Consider the following 26,151-nt stretch of genomic DNA (forward strand, 5'->3'; position numbering starts at 1 on the left):
TCAAATTGTTATGCGTTAGCATTTGTTCCAATATTTTAAAATACGCTTACACCAATTGAATATCCGAACCAAAAACTTGAGCAAAATGAATGATATTGTTTCTTTCACCAAAAATAAAAGATAATTTTGCAGCATCACGTTTCGTTTTTAAAAGCCATTTTTTTTTTAAAGTAGTTCATACCCTGGCTCCTGGTGATCTTGAGTCCTTCAATTTTTCTCTCTTTTATACCAATACCAACTAGAAGCATGCTTATTTTCTTCAGACAGTAGTTATAAATGTATTGTGACTTAAACACTTGGACGAAGACAAAGAAATAAAATCTGACTTAACATTAAAAAGACTGAACATTTCTGTTTATCTCTGTTTATTTAGAATTACAGAAGGGGCAATTGTGTCCCTTCCCACATGGTTTGCATTGGTAACTAGACTCCCAAAACTTTACAATCTAACTATAATTAATTTAATAAAAATATATTAAAGAATCGATCATCAGAATTCAGCGGAATTCATTTGATTTGGTTAACTAAAATATTTGATTAAATGGAACACTGACTTCTTAATTATACTTATACATTATTTTCTTTGATATATTGATATATCATTTTCTTTAAATATAACAGTAATAGATATGTCGAGTTACCTTAAAACCTACGAAAAAGTTTTTTTATCCATTCATATGCGTACCGTATATATGCGTTCCTATAAAGCTAACTATAAATACTAAATAAACATTTAAATTGGATTAAATTATAGAAGTCGAAAATACGAAATTTTTTTGCAATAAGTTATTTTTTGAATTAGCGGGCAATAAAAAATGATAAGGATCAAATCCGTCTTTCTAGTGTTAATTCTTACTTGACGTTTTCTTCTCTTAGATATTTAGTTATACATAACATTAATACCAATTCTTATTTCATAGGAATGAATTAAAATTAACGGAATTCACTTTATTTTATATTTTATGTCACCTGTAACAAATCATTTCCTTTTTTTCCATTGTTTCTTCTGTTCATTGCAGCATCTGTTCTTGACTTTTTCTGACTACTTTATGAAAATTAAGGATGAAACTGTTTGACTCAGGTGTATGTGTTAAATTGTAAAATTTCTTTTATTTAAATGCACATCAAAAATTAATGTGCCATAAGAATTTCAGTTGTTTTCAAAACTTAAGAAATTTCTTGGAGAACAGCGCTTGGAAAATAATGACATGTTGAAAGAAACTGTTACTAACTTCATTAACAGAAAGGGGGTAAAGTTATTTGATGATAAGATTCAAAAGCCGGTCAAATACCTTGACAAATACTTCAATGTTAATATTGACAATGGTGAAAAAAGGAATAAATGTTCATACTTTAGTTTGTGGTACAATTTGCGTGCATAAATAAAGTTTCTCTTACTTCCTCACAAGACTGTTTTCATTAAAAGTAACCCTCGTAGAAATTGAATGTATTTTTTTCAAAATTTTCATTAATAATAATAAAACGATTTGTTTTTCTTATTAAAATAAGTATTTAATACTGATATGACTTTAAAAATTTTAATTATATATTTTTTATTTTACAAATAGATTTTTACCAAATTATAATACATACAATAATACTGATAGCAACAATAATAGCTTGCATTTCTTTAAAATTTAATATCTGATCACTTTACTTTGAGCACCAGTAAAGTCGAATATCTGTAAAAATGAGAAGAAGAAAAATTAAGTAAGCATATTTGAAAAAATTACCAAAATGCATCAAAAACTGTGTATTTTAAATTTTATTCTGCATTTGACTGATATTCGATATATTATAAATATCAATAGAAAAAAAAGATGTTTTTTGAAGAAAAAAAATTATATACTTATTTTTTTATTATTTGCGCTTGACCCAATTTACTATCAGTGTCTGCTTACTTAGTTCTTTAAGTAAAAAACAATTATTTTTTTTGTCAAGTAAAATGACAGCAAAAGTTTAAACTTTAGCCAATAGGTTACGTAAGCGTTATATATTTACCAAATTAAAATAAAAAACCAATAAAATGGCTGATATTTTCTACAGTTACCGATTTTAAGTAAAGTACTTGTAGACAAATAAAAATATATTGTTTAAAATCACCAGTAATGTTATAATTTTTCATCTATTGATGATTAGATACTATCTTACTAGTGAAAAAATGTAGCGAATTAAAATACAGAAATCTAAGAAAAAATATCTGATCTGAAACGTTCGTTTTTGGTTTCATAATATATTAAATTTCACGTAAATAACAATGTTTACACGGAAGTTCAAAATTCGAGTAAAATACCTTTTAAAATTAAACATATAAATTTGATTTTGTTAACTATTGAAATTTGGCTTAGGCAAATTGGTACATGCTATTTTACATAGGAAATCAAATAAACAGCAAAATACTTTTAATAAAAGGATCTGAAAGAATGACTCGTATGACTAATTTAAGTCATGGTATTCATTTTTGAAAATAGCTTATCACACCAAATTGACAGGAAATAATAATCAGCTTATCCACGCATAATTTTAAGAAACACTAAACTTTAACATGATTACAGATCAAAAATATTTTAAAAGATTTTTTTTTCAATATGGTTTACGGCAACATAAATATTTTCTTAGGAAAAAAAAACTTTTAAGGATAAAGTATATTCATAATAGATTATTATATTTTATTGATACCTTTGTGGGTTCCTTTACTTTGAGTTTTAATGCATTGAATAATACCTAATTAAATATTTTTTACGCAAAACAAAACAAGTTAAACGTATTACAATTGTACTTACGAAGCTTAAATCATGAAGAAACCAATGCTCCTTCTTTCCATCGATTGACTTCTTTACACTGGGGAATTGCATAAGATTTCCCTGAAACAAAATAGAGTTTTCAACAAATAACAATAGAAGTAAACACTGAAGTAGACATCGTGTCTCTCGACAGTATATTTGTATACAAATACACTCTAACATAAAAGTTTCAGTTTACTGTAATTGAGTTTCAGTCCTAGAGAGGCAAATAAATTGTATCCACTTTAATGTTAAAGCAATGAAGGAGGTAGGAATTTTTTTTTTCAAAAGCACAGTGAAATGTAAGTAATTTACTTTTATATTAATATTTTTATTTCTAGGAAACTGAAAAAAAATTTAAAACTGTGAATATGTTTCAGAATGTCTACAATTCGTTAATGTTTCGATACTAATCGTTGACAATTTATATCACACGAGAAGAGATCTTACTATATATTTACATATTTGTATTATTGGTTTTTAACAAAATTCATGTAATATCATTGATATTTTAATTGCAGAAAACAAAAATTATCTTAATTTTTGATTTTTCAAATTTACAGAAAACAAATAGAGGTTAAAAATTATGATTGAAAAACAAAATGACAGGTGGTAGAGCGTCAACACTTCAGAGAAACAACATGGACAGAAAACTTCTTTCAAGAGTAGTTGAAAGAAGACTTCACAGTGAGTAGGGCAAAATAAAACTTTGAAAAACGCAGTGTGGTGATGTTCTAATGGACAAATAAGTATTATTGATCCATTCTCTTAACAATAAATTGCCTACAAAGTTCTTACATGTAGGTCTACATAACGTAAACTTTAGTTTTAGGAACACTGAGAAAAATCCGACACTCCGAGTGCCTGCAATTTTTACCGTAAAATATATTTTACGCAAAACATGTTACGGAAAAAAAACCTAATATGATGTCATTTTTTCAATAATAATTATTTTAAAATCTCTGAATTATTCTAATAAGTCAAGTATTACTGTAAACATTACAGTAAAATATATTACGAATGGTAAAGATTTTAAGGAATGTACACCAAAAGTGCCGGTGCCTTATACTCTAATTTGCTCCAAATTTTTTTCATATATGCAAACACACACACATATATATATATATATATATATATATGTATATATTTGGGTTTTTAATAACTATATTTATAATGGGAAACACATTTTCGTTCAATTAAATGAAATATCATAGTGATGTAATTATTCATCACTTTTAGCTAGTTTATTTGTACACTATTATCAAAAAAATTCCACTCTTAAAATTGAATTTGTTTTTCAATTTATTGATTAGTTAAATATATTTAATTTTGAAAATTATAAAAATTAAAAAATAAAATTTACCCAAAGGAATTTTTATTGCTTCGTAATATTGACAATACTATTTTTAACATATATATATATATATATATATATATATATATATATATATATATATATATATATATATATATATATATATATATATATATATATATATATATATATATATATATATATATATATATATATATATATATATATATATATATATATATATATATATATATATATATATTGTACTTACATAGTCTATCACATTCAGTTTCAGACTCTCTAGCATCTTCTCGTAATGACAGCTCTTTAGTTGGTGGTAAGGATAAAAATAAATCCTCATTATCTGATTCTGAACTGGAACTTCTGCAATAAATGTTTGAATAATTGCTTGCAAATATCATATCAATATGACAAAGAATGTTCTTTAGAACTTTATAATTAAATTTTTGGTAGCAATAAATAAGTTACCCGTCTCCATCTTCCCTCCAAAACTTTTCTTCTTCTGATAGTGTAGTTCTACTCAAAGGAGCCTCATAAAGGGCTATTTCTCTGTTTGTGCGCAATTCTGCACCATTATAAACTATGAGAAAAATATAGGATTTTTAAATACATATATCAAAACTTTAGAACATTAGATGTTAATCTAGAGTCTAGAGGACATTCGGAGTTCAATTATATTGCATTAGAGAGATTTGTACCACTTCTTTAGTAACTATTCCCATTTTAATCCCTGCAGCCCATACTCCGACTGGCCGATGCTATTTATTACATGTTTGTGCAAATGGAACTTAATTCATTTGTTTATTTGCGTTAAATCAGACTTTCTAAGCGCACGACTGAAATCCCAGTTCATATTATTGTAGGTAGGTTACACAGTACATATGAACAGGAATGATGTTTTGTGTAGCTATATGAAACTCTACGTTTATGAGAAGATTGCTTTAAAAATGTTATGTCAACTAAATAAAATTTCCAAATTCTTTTGATCTTTTGAGAGAAATTCGAGGTTTTTAGACTGACAATTTTCGTACTTAAATAGCCAATTCCCATGTATTATTCTGCGAGAAAATAACATTTGCCAAAAAATTATGCACTTCTTTCCCATGACCCATAAGACAAAAATCTTTTGATATTGAAAATGCATTTATTTTAAACTCTAAAATAATTTTAAAAACTTTAAAGAAATTAAAAAATTTCTTTTTTTAAAAAATATATTTAATTATTTATTTTTAGAAATAAAAATAAATATTTTGTCTATTTGTTTTGTTTAAAGTAAATAACGTAGCATCGTAACCTCAAGACATTTTATAAATGATTTTACCGTATTTATTATTTTATTTTTTAATCATAAACCTTTTTCATATCTTTCAGAAAAATAATCAAATGCTTAGTGATTTTAATAAATATATATTTAAAAAAAAAATAAAGTTTCACCAATTTTCATAAAATGAGAATATGATAGCATTTTTAAAACTATTGTACCAAACTAAAATATGGAAAGATATTATTCAAATTTAAATGAAGGCAATGTTTATTTAAAAATGATAACAAAGCGATGTATTTTTGAACAATTTTAACTTTGCATAAATGAACATTGGTTTTTGTTAAGAACTGTAATTCAGCGGAGAATTTATTTGCAAAACAATTTTTTTTGCTTATTTTCCTTTTCAAGCTATTGTTTCTTATTATTGATGTTTACTTTTCAATGAGAGATGCAGCAGAAAAGTTTGCAAATTTTATGTGGATAAATATATTCTTCAAACTAAAAACTGATATTTGTTCAGCGTGGATTGTCAAAATAAAATTAATTCTTTTCATTTCTCTTCGTTTACTTACAGGATTAAAATGTGCTTAAATCCGAATGCTATTTATCACTGTTTCCTTTAGCAAAAAGTCATTTATGCCTATTTTTGTTTTAGAAAGAACGTAACTAAGCTATTAATAAATTATATGCAAATTCTTCTGCACTTACCTAGTTGATGATTTGTAGAAAAATAAACGGATGGTGTGGCATAAATACAATCTTCAGTTTTCATCTGTTAAGGAAAATTATACTATTTAAATTGCTAATATAATGAGCTGTATATGTTGTTATCATTGTATACAGTGGTGCTTTAAACCAATAAACACATTTCAAACATGAATATTGAACTGGTGTAATAATTTGGATTGGTTGGTGAGGTACGCCATCACCCTTCCCCTGTTTCTTTTAAAGTTTACACAAAATTATACATATTTACTTTTGTGAAATCTTTAAAAATACTGTGTTGTGTTGGATTTTATTTTATTTTAATACCGTCGTTGACCGGCAGACATATTTTTTTGTGTTTACGACTCCTAATGTTCAACTCCGTAGCCAAATAATTTTAAACGCAATCCAGATGACAAGGGAACTCCTGGATCAAGTATTGAGTGAAATTTATCTTCGTGGAGGACTTTGCGATGGAATTAACCGGTATTTGCGTCACATGGAGAGGAAAACCACGAAAACCTACCTTGGTTAGTCTGAAGGCAAGGGATTTCTTAATCATGATCCGGCAATCACAGATGATATTTTATGTCAGCACTGTGGTCGGTGCGAGCCGGTTGCGGAATTCGAATTGAAGAGCCATCACTGGGATTCGAGCCCGTTTCGCATCATTGGAAGGTGAACGCTCTATCCCTTGAGCGATCATGGCTATGTGTTGTGTTGGATGCAAAATATGAACTTCAAAGAACTTCAACTGACTAATTTTACGATAGTTTTTACTTATTGTTGTTGGAAAAAGTAAGTTAACTGTTATCGGAAAAATAAAGAAAACTGAGAGTAAAATTACTATACGTATATTTGATAATCCGCTGCTTTATCTTTAAAATTTATTTTTCTAGCATCATATTGTAATAAATTCCAGATCAAAATACGGAAAAAGTAATGCATATATGCAGAAGAAGCACGAAGTACTCCAAATGCCAGGCTGACTTTGACTGTAAACTATACGGAGCATTAGAAATCTGATATACCTTAATAATAACTGTATAATTTACTGAAAAATTACTGCATTATTGTAGTTAAATAAATATTACTGAATAAAGTTTCACGGTAAAAATGGATTTTACGGATTTTGCACTCAGGGTTGCAGTATTTTTTACCAATATTTGATCTGGAATTTTTGCAGAGCAAAAACATCTATCGCAGAGATTTAACTTTGTTTTTTAAATAATTAGGATAGTAAATAAGTGGGATTTAAACTTTTTTCCACTTTCATGCATGTTTCCGCCAGTTTTTCAGTTCTTTAAACACTCTGGTTAGCTTAGAAAAATATTAATTATGAAAGCGTATGTTGTACACCGAAAGAAAATACCATCATTCTAACATTTTAATTACTTTGTAAACGTTGAGCACAAATTAACTGTTAAATAATCATAACAGTGGTGTAAAACATTAAAAACCTCTATAAGATAATCAAAATACGAATCTGAAATATAAAATAATATTATTTGATTGAATTTCTTTATGTTGTGATTAGTTTGTAAGTTCATTTTACTATACGCTAATAAGCCGTGGTGGCTCAAAGCGCTCACCTCCCAATGAGTTTACCGGGTTCGAATCCCAGTAATGACTATTCTACACGAATTCCAGACCCAACTCCCACCTATCCCAGTGCCGACATAAAATATTCGAAGTATAATAACATTTTTCTCACCATTTAACGGAAATGCGGGTAACTTTAAAGAGTCCTCAGCGAAGGCAAATTTCTCTCAATACTTAATCGACGAGTTCCCTTGTCCTCTGGATTGGATACAAAATTACAAGTCTACGGAGTTGAATATTGGTAGCCATAAACTCACAAAAATTGGATCGGCTGGTGAACGATGGTTATACAACAAAAAATAAACTTGATTAAAAGAAATGAATGAAAGGAAAAGTTTGTAGAATCATAAGTAATGAATTAAATAAAAAATACTGTACTTTAATTTGAGACAAAGGGATGTCATACGTGTATCCACTTCGCATACTGCCAAATGTGTTGGCGTTTTGAGAATTTGACTTATTGGGTGGTAAATTGAGATCTTTTGTGTAGTTCTGTATCCTGCTACTTGCATAATGCGTCGAGTGATAAGGCTGATCGTCCCTTGAATCATAAGTTCCAGAAAGCGGTGTATTTTCATGTTTAGTAACATTGCAATCTATGGTATCTAAATAAATAAAAATATTTATATCAGAATAATATTTATATATATTAATAAGATATTCCAATTACTTGATATCTGATTGAGTGGCTGAATTTAAGAATTATCTTAATTATATGATTCTCGTAATAAAACTATTCCTTGAATGTAATTACAGTCGGACCTCTATTTAACGAAGTCGTTAAATCCTGATAATGAGTTCATTATATGGAAAATTCGTTAAACAGAAAATCACTTTTGAGATACCTTAACACAAAACTGGCTTTAAATTCCTAAACACTAGATATAATTAAAATAGCAATTGATACACCTTTATCTTGTAGACTAGTATCTACTATTTATTTCATAAATCTTAACCGCAAAAGAAATCTGCATGGAAAGCAAGAATAGAGCAAAACATTATCCAGTGTTACACTATCACGCTACATATATTTTCAACGAAAAAAAAAGAGCTAAATTTATGTATAAAGTTATAGCTGCATTTATTTCAAAAGTAATTTCAAATACATTACCACATGGGTTCTTAAGTTTAATTGCTAATAAAATCTGTCAATTTTGTCTGAGTTTTTCGTTTGAAATGCAAACAAAAAGCGAAAAGGGGCTTCGAAAATTATTTCAAAGCCATTTCTTCTATAGAATGCGTTAACAAGTTAGAAACGTTTCGAAATATTTTGGGAAACAGGGAATGTGGATCTCAAAGAAAAGTTCGTTAAATAGAAAATTCACTTTGATATTCAAAAGTTATTTTAAGAAGAAATTTCCAAAATGTTCTTGGTTCCTCGAAAAAATTCGCAAAATAGAGAATTTCGCAAAATGGAAGTTCGTTAAATAGAAGTCCGACTGTAACTACTAAGAAATAATTTCTTTTGCATGAGATTTTTAAACAGATATTAGAAACTTTCGTATCACTGATTTCAAATTTTGAATCAGTTTTTTTCAATAAGAAAACACTTCTTTTTTAGGATGACATTTTTAGTGTATTATTTGTCGAAGTGTACAAGTTTAAAAATGTTACATATAACGGGGGGTCACACAAATGCTCTTATAAACGGTACTTAGGTATTATCCCGTCGACGTTTTTCGCCAAAGTGTAAATCATTTTGGCGTTTTCCAAAGTCATTTTTCAATATTAGTTGATCCCAAGGAGATAGACAGCATAAAATTATAATTTATTGCATGCCAAAATCAGCAATTATTTAATACTGAACTACTGCCATATGTATTTTCTGATTTGCCGAAATGGTTAACGAGGTAATAGGAAAATACCCGTCAATATTTTTGGGAAGTTAGAGCGAATCATCAGTATTAAAATTGCATTGAATTTCCATCCTGGGAATATCGTGGAAGGGAATTAATTATCGACTACGTCAACCTTCATCTATCAAAATGTACTTCTAGATAGAATCAAGTTAACATGTCTTATATACTAGTGAATTGGTATTTAATATTTATAGTGGTGGTTACACCACATTACTCCCCTACCTGAATTTTATCTGTAATAGAATTCGATGAATGAATAACATTAGTTGATATATACTGTCTTATTTATTTTTATTTATATCAATTTTGTTCATTATATTTTCTTCATTTTTTGTGTTTATAGCTTTTCGCTCATTTTTTTTTCTTCATTTTCGTTTATTGACCGGGAGACGTAATTTACTTCACCTGATGCAAGAATAGGCAATATCACTTGCATGCAAGAATAGACAACAAAAACGTATTGCAATCAAAGTACAAAATTACTTATCACTCATTGAAATATTTCAATTGGAATGATCTGGCATGGCCCAAATTACACCATTTATAGTTTTGCTAGCAAACAGGACTCTTTATAAATGCCATTCATAGTTTCGCCTTTTATAGAGAAAAATTATTTTTCTAAGCAAAAAGAACTAAAAAATGCTAGTATATCTCATTCCGTTTATATAATTAAATTTCCAAATTTTCAAATTGTTTTCGGAAAACCTGATATTTTTTCAAATGATTAAGTAAAATTCAAGGTAACAATATTTTTTATTGTTTCTGAGATACAAAATTCACTTACGATTGCAAATCATACAAAATATAGAGAATGCGGGATCGCATTCCCCATATTTTGCGGATTTTTAATAAAAAAAATTTTTTGGAAAATACATACTTATATTCTGATACATTTTATTATATTATTCTTTTTTTTTGGGGGGGGGACATGATACATTTTTAAAACTTCAAGATAAATTCTTGATAATAAAATTTTTTAATATTTCAGTAAATTCTGAAATCGCTTAAGCTTATATATCATACAAAATATGCGGAGTACAGGATCTCGTAGTGTTTAATGGGCTTTGATCGCATTAATAATTGCAAAAGACTAAGTAATGTCAATTTTCACGAGCACAATATTTTTCCCTAAAATTCTGAACCTACTTAAGCTTAAATAATATATAAAAGTTTAAGGAACTATAATTAGTTTCATACATTTTTATCTTATCATTAATGAGTAACACGAAAGTCTTAATAATAATAAACAAATCACATTTTATGATGAGATAGTAATTTCGAAAAATAAAAGCTTTTTTATAATTACATATAATTTAGAGTTTCAATATCTATGAAAATAGATTTTGCGAAGAAAAAAAAAGCATCAATGTTTCGTTAAAAGTAATTATAGTTTGCGAAATTAAATTAATTAAAAATACACTTCAGTAAATTCTCTAAAGAATTCTCCTTTTCGCTAATTCCTTATTTCAATAAATATATTAATTATTTAAGTATAATTCATACTAACTGAATTGATTAGTAAAACTGAATTAAATTCCGTTTTTTTTTAACTTACAGCAGCCATTTATTGAATTAATAAGCGCGAAGCATATTTTTGGAATAAATAACAACGTGTAATATTTTAATTAAAATAGTTTACTCGAAAGAATTTCAGTGAAAAAATATTTTTAAATAATGCATTTATTTTCAATAATTATTAAATGATAAGCTCTTCAAAATTAAGTATACTCCTGATTTTTTTTAAAGTTAATTTTCAATTACATTTGAATTTATAAGAGTTTGTTTTTTATTTTATTTTTGAAAACGTTTTTCTTTTAAACTAAAAATATTTTTTCTTAATCCATAATTAATTTTGCAATAATTATTTAAATTATAATCTCATATGAAAGCTTTGTGTTTAAAAAGAAATGTCTTCTTTTCCTTATAAAATATTTACTAAATAAACAATTTAAAGTTTTCATTTTTTTTTCAAATGAGATCAAACAATTTCAACTCCTCTACATAAAAATTTACGCAACTGAATAATAGGAAAAATATAATATTTTTTCTGTTAGATGCTATTAGAATGTTAAGTATATGTTATTCAATCAATTGCAATATTTTCAGTTAAAACTTTAATCGATTTTAGTTCAGTAGAAGAAGAAAAACGAACGTGTCATTTGATCTTAAATTGAAATGGAGTTTATTAGGTATTCTATTTGAAATGTAATTGGGTAGCTTAAACTAACTAATTATTAATAAAAATAACTTTTTTTAATTTTTTTTCAAAATATTTTACCTTGAATAGTGCTTGGTCGGCCGTGTGGAGTTCTTCGTTTAGTCACTAAACAAACCACACAGAACACTAAAATTAGGACAACGACAGAACAGAGAACAGGTATAATGATAGATAGATGTCGGTAAAACTTTCCAGTTGAATCAATCACTTCAGATGGATGTGGTGGATATTCTTTGAAATGTATATGTAATAAAGCGAGCATTAAATTATCAAGTTATCAGTCATAAAAAGAAACATGTGAAATAAATTTGTCCTTCAAAAAACCTTAAAATAATACTTTATATAAATCTCAGCTAAAATAAAGCTATTAATAGAAAAAAAACGCAAGAAATTTCAAAACCACAGACTTACTTCGAAACTTAGAAATTAAAAAAATTATTTTCATAACTGATATTGGGATGGCGCTGCTAGCAGTAAAAATCCACAAGACAAAGTTTTTTTTTTACTGCATGTCAGAGTTCCAGCTTAAATATTTATCTGGGTATCAGTTAGTTATTAAGCCCCCACACAGATTGCAACATGTTCTGCAGAAAATTGTGATTATTTTGAATATAGTGTCTTCTGGCTTTTTTATATATAGCCAGTAACGCCAGGCTTCTCTCAACATTTATAATTGATTTTGAAAATCCAATTATAATTAAGCTAGTTTTGGGGGAAGAGCATTGTAAAGCTTAAATATGTGTCTTCTTTAGTTTTTCGTACTTGTTTTTTAAGATTTAGGTGTTTTTAGGACAGGTAGTAAAATGGCGTGGGGGAAATCGTTTAAATGAAAACTCTTTAAATTTAGCCAGGATTTGTTAAGTTTTAAAAATATAGTGATTTTACTACATTTTTTATATCGACACCATGTGCAAAATTTAAATCAAATTTATGTTTTTTTTATTTATAAAATAGATATTATTACTCATTACTATAGTTAATCAGATATATTTAAGCTTATATGAACTTGTGATTGCATGCCTAAATACCCCGTATCACATAAATACCGCATTTAACTCCTTTGTAACACTATTTGATTTTCGTGATCAGATTTTTTTGATACCAGGAAATTTTCTATTTTGATTTTTTGGTGATTTTACGTAAACAAAAAACGCATCTCAGCTTAATAGTTTTGATCTTCGCCAAGGTTTTGATATTTGTAGTGAAATTTGGAAAATATGTGAGTCGTCTGTGTATGGTCTGCTTGATTTTGACCTAGGCTGTTATATTTCATTTGCCACGTCAAAGTAAATCATAGCTTAAACCCATCTCAGTAAAAGCAAGAGTTCCATGAATTTCTGACCAGATGTTTGGCCACCAGTGGTGATGGAACCAAGAGCCTCTTGATTCGTTGCTTGATGTTCCGAACAACATTGAAAAGGCTATTCATTCAATTACGGTGAGTTAGGATACTTTATTAAGTTACATCCTCAAACGCATCACTTTGATTAATTTATATATAAAGAAGGTATAATGCTGTGCAAAACTACGGAAACTCATGCCATTTGGAAGAAATATCTTAGATGGAAAAAGATAACAGTATCAAAATATGTTGTTACTTTGTTTCAGTGTTCCAAAGTGTTCAGTGTTCCAAATAAAAAAAAATTAATTCTGTATATAGCAAAATAAATCCGCAACAATTGCTACACAATCTTTTTTATACTGCAAATATGTATGACTTTTCTCAGATTGAAATATAATTTTACAGTAAATTTCAGTAGTTTCAAAAGCAGGATTTTTCTGCAGGTGAGTTACAGAAATTTTCTTTATAAAAATAAAATGCATATTACAATTATAAAAATGTTTGAAATGCATATTTACCTCCAGAAAGAGTTAGCGTAGCAAAAACATATTCAGCATCTGTTGAACCAGCATCGTTCTTTGAAGTCATCAGAATAGAATACCACGTGCCAGGTATCAGGTCAGTTATTGATACTGCCTGTTGCTCTGGAACAATATTATTGCTCACTAAGACCCAATCCTGCTGACCACTGACTTTGTACTGTATTATGTAGAACTTTATTGGACAACCACCATTATGCCAGCTGTTGAGATTCACTGTTACTGTTGTTGAGTTGATTGTAAGTAAAAGTCTTTTATCTGGTGCAAGTGGTGCTGAAATTATTTTAAAAAGAGTTCCAGAGGTGATGAAAGCAGTCTTAATACGTAAATCACTATACTCTACATGAAATTTTAAAGAATTCAGGAATCACAATAGAAAAAAAACAATATTAATAGTTTTCAAAGGAGAATCTAAAGATAGTTTCCATAGGAGAATTTGCTATACCACGTGAGAAATTTTTTCACCACCAATTCTGTTTTATCCATTTTAGTTATTTAAAATTTAATTTGCAGAACAAGTGAGTTTCAAACACCCTATGAAAATTAAAAAGGTGCAAATGTTAAAAAAAGTACTAAAATACTAAAATACTAAAATATAAAATTTCAAAATATCAAAACGGAAATTAAATTATGGCGGAATTTCTTAGTAATGAGCAGTGAGGAAGTAATTTTGCCATAACTTGCAGCATCTGTTTCAGTCCCTGCTGTAATTTTCTATCATAAATTATCGTAAATTAAGAAAAAAACACAAAAATGACGACTTAAAAAATTTAAAGAAACTTGCACTCATTGTGGTGCACATAATAATGTATAAATAACATAAAAACTATTAACCAGGTAATTATTGTTTTGCAAAAATTAGCATCTGTATGGGATTCATGAATTAGATGTGTCAGATAGGAATTGAAAATGTACCTTCAGTAGGGAGTATGATCACCTCTAGCAACACTACAGAACATACAGTGATGTGTTTTATTGGAAGTGCAAACCATTATTCTTGTAAGGAAGATGCAAATTTGCATTTTTTGAAATTTTCGTTGAAATTTTTTTAAATATTAATTATAATTTATAATATATAAATTTATTTAAATATTAAATATTAATAAATATTACTTAAAAATTGTTTTTTATGAAATCATATGGAGCTTAAATGTAAAAAAAGTATTTTTCTCTTCTATGTACGTACATGCTAATAAATAAAAAATTTTTTTAAACTAACCCCGAGGGTGTATAGCTGCTGGACAAAGGCCCATAGGACACCACCATCAGACAAAAAACAAAAATGCGAGTGTCATGTATACATCAAAATAGTTGTTGCAAATGAAATTTTTGAAAAAAATCCATGTATCGGCCATTAATTAATTAAATTTATTGCCAAGGTTCTTTTTATAGGCCTTTTACTCATAAAATTTGCCGGGGGAGAAAAGTATGAGAAATATTAACGGATTTTAATGAAATAAAATTATTAGCCACCATTTAAGGGTTTTCAAATTATATGATAATGTGTTAAACAGATGCAGAGAAAATCTGAAAAAAAATAGATGTTATTCTGCATTCAATTCAAGGCTGTGGTACTAAAATATTACCGATTATGTTTTACTGATTTTTATTCACTGATTTTTATTAAATACGAAAATAATTTAGTTCTTAAATGTTAGAAAATAGGTAATGCACTGTTCAGCATGACAAGAAGCACAGCGAAAATTTCAGGTTCGCAATCAAATATGCATTTTTATGTCCAATATAGATGACGTTTACTATTACATCGCCGCTAATTTACATGATGCAGTTTCACTTAGCAATTCGTATTTTACAGCATATGCATTTTTTTTTGCGGTGGGCGCATTTTTGGGAAAGTTATCGCTACTTTTTTTTTAATCTTTCCTTATTTTTGTGATAACCAGTGTATATAATTTTGCACTGTTTTCTAGCAGGAAGAGAGTTATAATATTTACAAAAAAAAATGTAGAAATCTTCTTTACTCACCACTTCCAGTAGTTTTCGTTGTTATAGTTTCACTGCTATTTCCTCTGCCTGCATCGTTAGATGCAACTATAAAACAATAATATTTCGTCCCGCAGAGTAAATCATGCAACGTGTACACCGCTTTGTCACCAGAAACATTTGATTCTTGCCAACCTGCCCCATCGGTTCTATGATAGATTGTCAATCCTGAAAAATTCAATTTTATTCAGTGGTTCAAGGATACAAATTATGTGGATACAAAATAAAAGGATACAAAGATGTACCGCTCTGTAAGTAAATTCCGGATCAAACTATGATACAAATAACGGCATTTTAGGGGCATCATCAGCAAAATCAATTCTACAGTAAGATCCATTTTTATTATAAATCATTATACTGCAATGCTTAGAATATTATTTATTTAATTAGAGTTATTTAGTTTTTCTACAGTGAATACTGCTTTAAAAATTACTGTACACCAAATTCTTTTGTTCCTCAACCTGTTTTGCTAAGAGTGGAATTTACGGTAACAAAATCCGTAAAACAGTATCAGCACTGAGGGTTACCTCAGTGCTGATACTTTTACCATAATTGGATCTGGAATTTTTCACAGAGTACTGCTTCAGAAAAATATAACTAGCATAAAATACGTCAAATGATTTGTGTATCTGAGGAAGATTTTTGCTTAAATCACATATTCTAAATATAAATTACATATATGAAATAAATGTATATGAAATATATGTATATGAAATATATGTATATGAAATATATGTATATGAAATGCATATATGTATGAAAAACAACTTTTATTGTAATGTGAAAATGATTATACCTGTAGTAGGTGCATGCTGTAGACTTCTGCTTTCCCATATGATTTTTATAGAATTTGTAGTGGCGTAATAACTTTTAATTACTGGTGGTAAAGGTCTATCTACGAGAAAACACAATCTATAAACAAATTTAAAATCTTAAAGAAAAAAGCGATAAATAAAAATCCACAACAGATATTTTTTACTTATTGTTGGAATGTTTTTTTTAAATTACTGTTGTAAAAACGATGTATTATTTTTTGAATTTCAACTGCAAATAACCTTTCAATTTTTAAATTTTTAATCGACTGTCTTCTCTATAAAAAGTATAATTTTTTTAATATTCAGGAAAATTGAATAATATATTTTGTTTAATTCATCAAAACTATAGCAACGCTTAGAAAATCTGAAAAAAGACTAAAGAATTGCGTTAAAAATGTTAACCGATTGACTTAACTGACCAGTAGCTAAACATTTACTATTTCAGATGTAAAAACGTAACGTATTACAGCAAAAATTCCCTAAAGTTAAAAGTAAAGGTTTAAATCAGGTTATACCACTTTAAAGACGAAATACAATTGTAAATAACGTTTTAAAAACTAGTAAAAATGTATAGCTTCATTAATTTTAGGATTGAGAAGCTTCAAAGAAAGTTAAAAGTAAAAAAAAGAAAGCTTATGCATTTTTAAACAAATTTCAGGAATGAGAAATAGTTAATGTTTTCAATATCGATTAAATAACTAATCAATATTTATTATATAATATATTAATTAATAACAAGATAAGGATCTGTATCAGCCATTGTTTCATATAGACAAACTCTGGAAAATAATATTTTGTTTTATATTTTTGGCAATAAATGTATGCAAATATTGCTGCAATTAAAAATTTTAAGTAACCAATGCATAGAAATTTTCATAGGCTCCATAAGAGAAAAAGTCTTTTTAAGAATTAGTGAAATTTGAGAAAAAATAATATTGTGATGAAATATACTTAAAGTAGCTTGTGAAACGTGGGATAGACCTCACTCATGTTTCTGAAAAAGTTTCTGCAAAAGCGTTAAAAATACGACTTTTAAGATGGAACCAGCTTGTCTTCACAATTTTAACTAAAAGCATGCTTTTAGAAATGCTTGAAAATTTTATTACTTCATATTGAATTATCTAAAGTTTGATAATATTATTCGAAAAAATTCCATAACTACACACGACAGAAGCTGCTTGTCTTTCCATTTTTAAATAAAGAAATCTTTTTCAAGATATTCCAGATCTCGTGAATCATGCTCATTTAAGAAACATCGTTGTTGTTTAAATGTTTGGACGTAATATTCAAAAAAATGTCAGCACGTTATTGGTAGAATATGCTTATCTTCACATTTATAACAAAGGCGTGTTTTTAGAGCTTTTTAAAAATATTTTGATTTCATCGAGCATGTCCTTTTTAATATATATCGTAAGTTTTTAATTTAAAATAATATTCCAGAAATAATATTGAAGTTAGGATTGAAAATAATATTCCAGAAATAATATTGAAGCTATGATTGAAAATAATATTCCAGAAATAATATTGAAGTTAGGATTGAAAATAATATTCCAGAAATAATATTGAAGTTATGATTGAAAATAATATTCCAAAGAATTTCGAAACCAAATGAATAAAACTGCTTGTCTTCACATATTTAAATAAAGGCATATTTTAGAAAATTTTTCATTTCCCTCATCCATGCCTATTTAAACTAGTGGATTATGTAAGTGTTTGAAAGAAATATTCGTTAAATTTTATTATTCTCATCTTATAGCTGTTTTCCTACTCTATCAAAAGTTTCTATTAAAAATATTCCCTTTTTTTGAGTTTGTTAATTTTGTGTTTGTGAATATAATAACAAAATCGAATAAATTAAGCTTCATATTTCTAGACTTAAAAGCTCTTCCGTCTTACAGCTTTTGAGTTTCATCCTAAGGTAAATTAAAAATTACACAATGCCATTAACTTAATAAGCCTTTTTTAAATACTTGTATTTCAATAAATGAGCAATAATTAGCTTTTAAAACAACTTTTAGTTTAATTTGTAAAGCTCTAATTGACACTTAGTCATTATACTAATAATTTTCTGAATAGAGTTTTAATTTTTTTTTCTTCGCCAATTGAAGTACCCTAGTTTATTGAGTTAGAATAAATCTCAAGATTTATATTTAAAAGATTGCTAATTAGAAGCGAAATTAAAAATAAAAAAAATGTATTTTAGGAAATTAATAACAGATTTTGACTTTAAAAGGGCTGTGTAAAAACATTACTAGTAAGGGATTTAATATAATTAATTTATTCAAAGCCCCATCCATTTTATATTTTTTATATTTTCTTAACTTCTTTAAACTGCAGTCTCAAATTTGAGTTTACGGCTGCAAATGTTCAGTTCTGAAGCCTTGCAATTTTGAACCCAATCCAGAAGACAAGGGAACTCCTGGATTTAGTGTTTGGAGGAGTTTGCCTTTGTGGAGGACTTTTTGATGAACTAACCAGCCTTTGCGTTACCCATAGAGGAAAACCATGAACCTTCCCACGATTATCATGACGGCAAGGGAACACTGACTTGCGACTCGTCTATCACAAAGGATATTTAACGACCACATAGTAGTCGGTGCGAGCTGGATACAGAATTCGTATTGACCAGGGATCATTTCATTGGGATGCCCCCCTGAGCCAACACGGATACAAAGCGCCATCTATATCATTGACATCTAACATTTTTTTATTAAATTTTTTTGCTGCACCTACATTCAAATGATCAGTGTTTCTTTTTTTTTTAAGTGAACCACTTAAGCTTGTAGCTTTATATCAGTTATCTTGACAAATTTCATTAATAAAATTTATTAGTTTCATTCTTCTTACCGTATTCCATAGTTTTAGCTGAAATTGTTTCACTTGGTGGACCAGCTCCTCTTTGGTTGAAAGCTTGGACAATAAAACTATAATCAGTGTTACGATTTAAATTTTTAACTTCATAAAAATGTTCTAAATGCTTTCGGGACTGTTCAATGGTTGTAAACGTAAAAGGCTCAGAACTTGAACTCATTCTATAGCCGATATAAAATCCATCATAGTTTGATCCATCAGTTTCTTCAGAAGACATCTAAAAACGTTTAAAATTGTCATATATTTGAAAATATATGAATTAAAATGTAGTAATTTGTTTTTATAATAAACGAAAAACTCAATATTAAACATGAAAATTGTATTTATGAAGAGAGTTATCTTAAAGGTCATAGATTATTGCAGAATATTTAACTTAATGAGTTCGAATTCAGTTTGATATATCTAAACTAATATTATGTTAGAGAAAATAGAAAAAAAAATCATATTTATAGAAAGAGTTAAACAAACTATAAGTCCTTTCTAGTGTTAGTATCAGTGACACTACGAAAGAAAAAAAAACAAATCAAAGAGGTTAAGATCAGCTTACGTGCCTTTTAAGGCATAGTAATTAATAAAATAATGATTTAAAAATCAATACCACTCAGTAAATTTCAGTGGCTAGTGTTTGCATTACCTTTCTTAATATCTCGTCAATAAAAAGAACGTTTTACTCCCAAAATAAACTGATATGATACTCGAATGGGGATAAGAAGTCAAATTGTTTAAAAATTTCGTTGTAAATCACGTGGTTTCTTGTCGGAAAGACTGCCACGAAAGAGGAAGCACAGCTTGTGCTATTCGAAGGAATCAAAATTGAAAAAAAAAACCTCTTTTATTCGTTACAAACCTTAGTCTTTGAAACATAATTTTGTGACCTTAATTTCGATAATAATGAATTGAATAAAATCAAAACTGTTTAAAAGTGTTTGTTATTGCGAAGATCTTACTTCATTAATCACAGACGTCGCCTTTGAAGCTAGGTCTTGTGACATACTTCAATTATTATTAATCATATATTTTCATTATTATACATCTAACTAATAACGACATTCTTATAGCTAGAACTTTTGGGCTTTCTGAAAGAGGGTTTGTCATTGATAATATCCTCTTCTATTTATTACTTTCCTTAGGTTTTGATTTATGGTTTTGAGGCATGCGTTTCATTATTATTATTTAATTTTAACAATAATCTTAGAGATTCGTAATATTTTTCTTTGATTTTTAATGTGTACATTCATAAGATTGCTCTTGAAAAAAAAGGGTTTTCATAGCATTAAGTAAAAAAATAAAAATCTGTAAGCAAATATAACGATATATGTTACCTGCCAAGTTACATTAACACTTTTTGAAGACGTTGCTTTTGATGTAACGAAAATTGGTGGCAATCTAGGAGCTACAAATAAACAAATAAAATGAAATAAAATTTAAATTGGTGATACAATATATTTAAATAAATAATGGAATTTGCATTGAATTTATAACTAAATAAACACAGCATTATTGCTATTAAATAAATTTTAAATCTAGCATACAATACTTTATTTCGAAATTTAGTTTTTTTCACTACTTTCAAAGCTGAAAAATGCGAAAAATTTTCATGGTAATTTTAGGCTTTTAAAATTTGTAAGAGCATTTCAACTATTTACTTATCAGTAATTAGTTGGTATGAATTAGAGTTTTAATATTACAAATCTGTAAAATATAATGTTCCATATATTACTTCAGATCATATACTCTTAAAAATTTCTTGGAAAAAATGACTTAATAACAATTTATTTAATTGCTATTTCACCATATTCAAATAAAAATGTCAAATACCCATAAAAAATTGTTAATCAAACTGTAAACTGCGACAGAATCCTCTTATTGACTGCTATCACCTAATAAGGTTAAACAACCAGAATTTTATCGCACCAAATATGCCACCCAATGAAGCCATTTAGTTCTTTGCCACTGCGTTCATATTATAGCCGAGAGGGTTTATCAGTCAGTCTCATTACGTATGTACTTGGGGTTCCAATCGCAGAGTTAACACCACTATAGTTCCTCCATTCTCTTCAGCAGATGAAGAAATACCTGCATTCTGCACTCCCCAATTCTTGTCCTGCACTCTCCTTTGCCCATTACCTAACAAAAAGCCTTACTCCAACATAAAATTAAATTTTCTTTTTACGGTTTTGAAAACATGCTAGTTGTGTAAGTGGTACAAAACTGTATAGTTTTGTATTTATAGTTTCATAATCATACTAGTGATAGACGGTGGAAAAAATTTTAAAAACTGCGTATGACTTATTTTTGAATCATAGTGCAACAAGAAGTTTTAGTGAACTATTTTTGATGATCTGTTAGTAAGAAGGATTTTATTGAATATAAACCTGTCCATTGAAGATTTTTTTTTCTTTTTTTAGCAGTATGAAAAAATGTCAAGTTTACGTTATTTTAAGCTGCAAAAAATGATGTAAGTTTATCTTTTTATAATACCTAATAAAATCTGATTATAATATCTATCAAGCAATTATTATTATTATAATTCATAATTACATTTAAATTTTTAATTACGGTTAAATCATTGTACCTACGTTCTTCCAGAGTTGTTGCTGCTACTTCAGCTCCAAATTGACTTTCTCCAATAGAATTCGAACACTTCACACGAAAATAATATTTAGTTTTCGGCTTTAATCCTCTTACTGTTATAGTTTTTTCTTTTCCTTGCACCTTTATAGGATCGTCTGTTGATTCGGCTGGGGAAAAAAGGAAAACAAATTATTGTCCAAATTCAATCGATAGAAAATGGCCATAAATGATATAGAAAAGCTCATTTTCGTTTTATAAGTTCATTGGTAATTTTTGCCCTCTTTCAAAATGTGAACACTCTTATAAAGACATTCAAAATTTTCATCATTTCTTCATCCAAAGTTTTGAGAGTTAGAAATCTGATCATTCCTCAAAAAAGGGTGCATTTGTTTCAAAGAAAATACGTTTTTGTGCCTGACTTTTTTACAAACAGTATGAAATAAATTAATAAATTTGGATGTTTAAGAACTGCTAATTGAACACATTAAGATCGCATTTTCATACATAAAAATCTGATATAGTTATTTAATTGTTTTATTTCCCTTTTTTTGAAGTTTATAATTTTGATTTATTGGGGGTGGATGCGGCGACTAATTCAAATTAGAAACTTACCATCTGCATATCTCCACATTATAGTGTATTCCGTAATTGGAGAATTCCCATCAAATGGACGGTCCCAGGTCAATCGGATGCTTCGACTAGAAACATCATGAACTTCTAAATTTTGAGGAGCATCTGGTAGGTCTAAGAAAAATATCATGCATTTTTAAAAGTTAAAAGTGCAGCATATTGAAAAATCAATTTACCCTAGAAAGATTATTTAAAAACTTTCATTTAAGAGTTTTATTTTTTAAATAAGTTCTGTCTTTATTTTCCTATAATACTGGGAATGATATTAAAAAAAAAGATTTTTTTTTTCGCTGATTATCACTACTCGGCGAAATTAACACTGCTGATAACATTTGATTTTGACTCAAAATTGTCAAATGTTATCAAAAACTGCCCAATATTTGAAGAATAATAAAATACTGAATATTGTGGGCTTAAAAATTTTACCACTCATTTAGTAAACATGCTAAATAGAAAACTTAATTTGTCTAAATGAATGGTTTTTATGCCACGATCTACTGTATCAAGATAAAATAATCAAATTTTACCACAATTACAAAATTTTTGCACTTACTAAAATATATATATTTTTTTGTTAATTTTGACAAAATCGTCATCCTTGCTTTGGTAAATATTTCCGAGATTTTTGTTATTCCTAAAGAGCGATAAATGAGAGCGACAGCCTTTCATCCCTTCAGTGGGTCGATAAATGAGTACCAAGCATGCTTGGGAACTAAACACAGGGGGTTCCGCGTTCGGCTGACCACCTGACCGGAACATCTGCTCCTGCACCCCAGAGCCCAAGGTCAAGAAAACTGAGATGGGCACAGTAGGCCTTGGCCCTCTATGGGCTGTCGCGCCACTGAGTTTAGTTTAAAGAGCGATAAATACGATAAATTTTACCATAGTCAGGTAGTTTTGTTCATATATTTTTCCGTTAGTCGTGTACTCCCATAATGGTTATTTTTACAAATACTTTTTTCATTTATAACATTTTAAAATACGAAAAGTTTGGATTTTCCGGAATTTCAGTGCTCTGGAATTAGGGAAGATCGTTTGCACTTTTTTTTGTTACAATAGGTTGCTTGCGATTCTTGAAATGTTTTTCTAACGTGCGAGGTTTTCAATTTAATGTGATTCCTTGTTATTCTAACTGATTTCTAGATATCAAAGATGATTAAAACTTGTTAATCTAATTCAAAAAGAAATAATTTAATTATAAATTTTTAATGTAAATTTGTTTTCAAAACAAACTGCAACTCCATAACTTGTTTTATTTCAATCAATGAAATGATGTTTTACCTTGAATGGTTACTTGGATATTCATGGAATCTTCTCCGTAATCATTTATCGCTGTACAAATAAACAAAGAGGAATCTTTCCTCTCTGTTTTATCAATGGTTAATGTAGACTTTACACCCAGACCAGTTTCTTTCATGGAAAGTGAATACCTAAAAAGAAACTTTCTGTAAGAATATATTTATTTGTATAAATGTTCAGTGCGCAAAAAAAATGGACCAACCTGAGTAACTTTTGATCCAGTGATCGGATCTTTACGTTCTGGGACTAAAGATTAATAATTTGAGAGGGTGACCTCAAAAACTCGAATAATTAAATGTAGAAGATATTTTCAGCTACAAAATCAGACGCAAAGTCGTACTTTCTCTGAATAAACATACCTTTATTCCAACGGATTCGAATATCTGATCTATGAAATATAGGAGGTAGCTGCAATTTGGGAAATACTGTCCCAACAGTTTGTTCAGGAGAGTGGTCCTAAGTTCGGATCCCTTAATAATAATTTAACTTTTTGGGTATTTCGTTATATTTCGAGATTGAAAAATTTTTGCACGCAATTATAAAATTCTTTATCCATGCAAAAAATAATATTTTTTAAAAATATATTATTTTATATTATTTTATTTAAAAATGGTAGAAAAAAAATTTGAATTGTAAGGTATACATTTTCCACATCATTTTAAGGAATATAATTTTATATGGCAAACTACAAACTGTGAACAAAATAGATTGAATAGTTCCTGAGAAATCAAAATTTAAATATCTGACTTTTTTGAAATTCAACTTCATAGAAACTGTTCAACCGATTAGCCACGTAAAATTATATTCCTTATAATGATGCAAAAATTGTATACCAGACAGTTTAAAATTTTTTCTACCATTTCTAAATCAAATACTAATAAAGTAAAAAGGATAAATGAAAAAAATGATAATAAATATTTGTGAAAAGTTATTTTTTGCATGGAAATTTCTTTGGATGAAATAATTTAATTATTGAGGGCAAAACTGTTTCAATTCTATTTAAAAGCTCAGAAGATATAATAAACTAAGCAAAGAGTGAAATTTGACTAGAAGGGGTCCTTTCCGGATCAAACTATTGGGACCATATTTCTCAGAATGTGGCTATCCCCTATGTTTTGGGGGTCATAAATCTGAATCCGTAGAAAGAAAGTTATGTTTATTCAGAAAAAAAAACGAGTCTGATTTCGTGACTTAAAATATCATCTGCACTAATTAATAATCGTATTTGAAATCACTCTCTCGAATCATTAAGACTGAGTCCTAGAAAGACAAGATCCGTTCAATAGATCAAAAGTTATTTCGAACTAATTGAATTCGAAAGTTTGAATAATTTGCCATCAGGTTGCTTTTTAACTCGGAACGAATGCTCTATGATTATTTTTTGTGATTAAAACTTTATCTTTAGCTTTGTTTTTAGTCTGTGCTTTTTCATTTTTGTTGCATATATTTGTTTGTCACTTTTTGTGAACATACGAATTCTCTTTCGGTTTAGAGCAAGAAAAAATATTTTATTAATATGTTACACGAATAACAATAGCGTAGAAAAATAATTAATTCTGATTTTATGACTACTGCCCTCAATAGTCCTAATTTTATTTTCGCATTTAGATGCATTATTTTCTCTTTCATATTTACATGCGGTAAAGTTTTAAAAAGAGTCCAATAATCAATGAACTCGAACATTTAATTTATTTCTAAAAGCAAAGTAAATGGAAAAAAAATCCGAAAATGGTTCAACGTTAAAATACAATATTGGTTCCTTGAAACATTACGTAACGCAAGTTAATTGCAACATTAAAACTGTGTTAACTTGATCTATGCCTCATTTGCTTTTAAACCTTTGTTACATGCAATCCAATTTAAGTTGATCTGCCTCTACGATGTTTATAAACTTAGTACTGTAGTTTTGTGAAATATTGTGCTTCAACGCACTCAATATTTCTAACCGTATGCATTTGTATCATATTTGAAATACCATATTCAAACCTCAATAAGTTTCAATCTAACGATTCAATAATCTGATTGCCAATATTATTCATTACCTAGTCTCAGAGGATGGATCAATCATTTGATTATTTCTTTTCCATGTAAATCTCAGTGGTTGATCTCCAGTTGCTTGACAATCAAGTGTGAATTTTTCACCTTTCTTGATACTCATTATTAAGAACTTAGGTAGAATTTGTGGAGCACCTAAAATGATACAATATACTAGTATAAAAAACCATTAAATAGGTATTAATTTAGTCACCGCAGAAGGCCAGCCTATCCGCAAGGCGGTTTTACGACTTTGAAGAGGCCACTGAGTACACA

The 26,151-nt window shown here is 28.2% G+C and overlaps 1 protein-coding gene across 1 annotated transcript in view; it reads right to left on the reverse strand.

Annotated features, from left to right (window-relative positions):
* Nucleotides 1-1,524: 1,524 nt before the first annotated feature.
* The window catches only part of LOC107452159 (cell adhesion molecule Dscam1), a 71,698-nt gene continuing 47,071 nt past the window's right edge, over nt 1,525-26,151 (reverse strand). Inside the window, exons 12-27 of the mRNA XM_043050066.2 lie at nt 25,884-26,031; nt 23,824-23,972; nt 22,525-22,656; nt 21,918-22,079; nt 20,661-20,731; nt 19,315-19,555; nt 16,449-16,547; nt 15,635-15,820; nt 13,628-13,921; nt 11,828-11,998; nt 8,069-8,295; nt 6,092-6,155; nt 4,588-4,699; nt 4,370-4,482; nt 2,784-2,864; nt 1,525-1,682 (exon numbers count right to left, since the gene is read on the reverse strand). Of these exons, the coding sequence (XP_042906000.1) occupies nt 2,794-2,864; nt 4,370-4,482; nt 4,588-4,699; nt 6,092-6,155; nt 8,069-8,295; nt 11,828-11,998; nt 13,628-13,921; nt 15,635-15,820; nt 16,449-16,547; nt 19,315-19,555; nt 20,661-20,731; nt 21,918-22,079; nt 22,525-22,656; nt 23,824-23,972; nt 25,884-26,031 (2,240 nt within the window). The 3' untranslated portion in view covers nt 1,525-1,682; nt 2,784-2,793. The remainder of the gene's footprint in view (nt 1,683-2,783; nt 2,865-4,369; nt 4,483-4,587; nt 4,700-6,091; nt 6,156-8,068; nt 8,296-11,827; nt 11,999-13,627; nt 13,922-15,634; nt 15,821-16,448; nt 16,548-19,314; nt 19,556-20,660; nt 20,732-21,917; nt 22,080-22,524; nt 22,657-23,823; nt 23,973-25,883; nt 26,032-26,151) is intronic.

Source organism: Parasteatoda tepidariorum, chromosome 10 (assembly GCF_982258835.1).
Source record: "Parasteatoda tepidariorum strain Cologne lab strain chromosome 10, Ptep-v5.0, whole genome shotgun sequence".
NCBI lineage: Eukaryota > Metazoa > Arthropoda > Arachnida > Araneae > Theridiidae > Parasteatoda > Parasteatoda tepidariorum.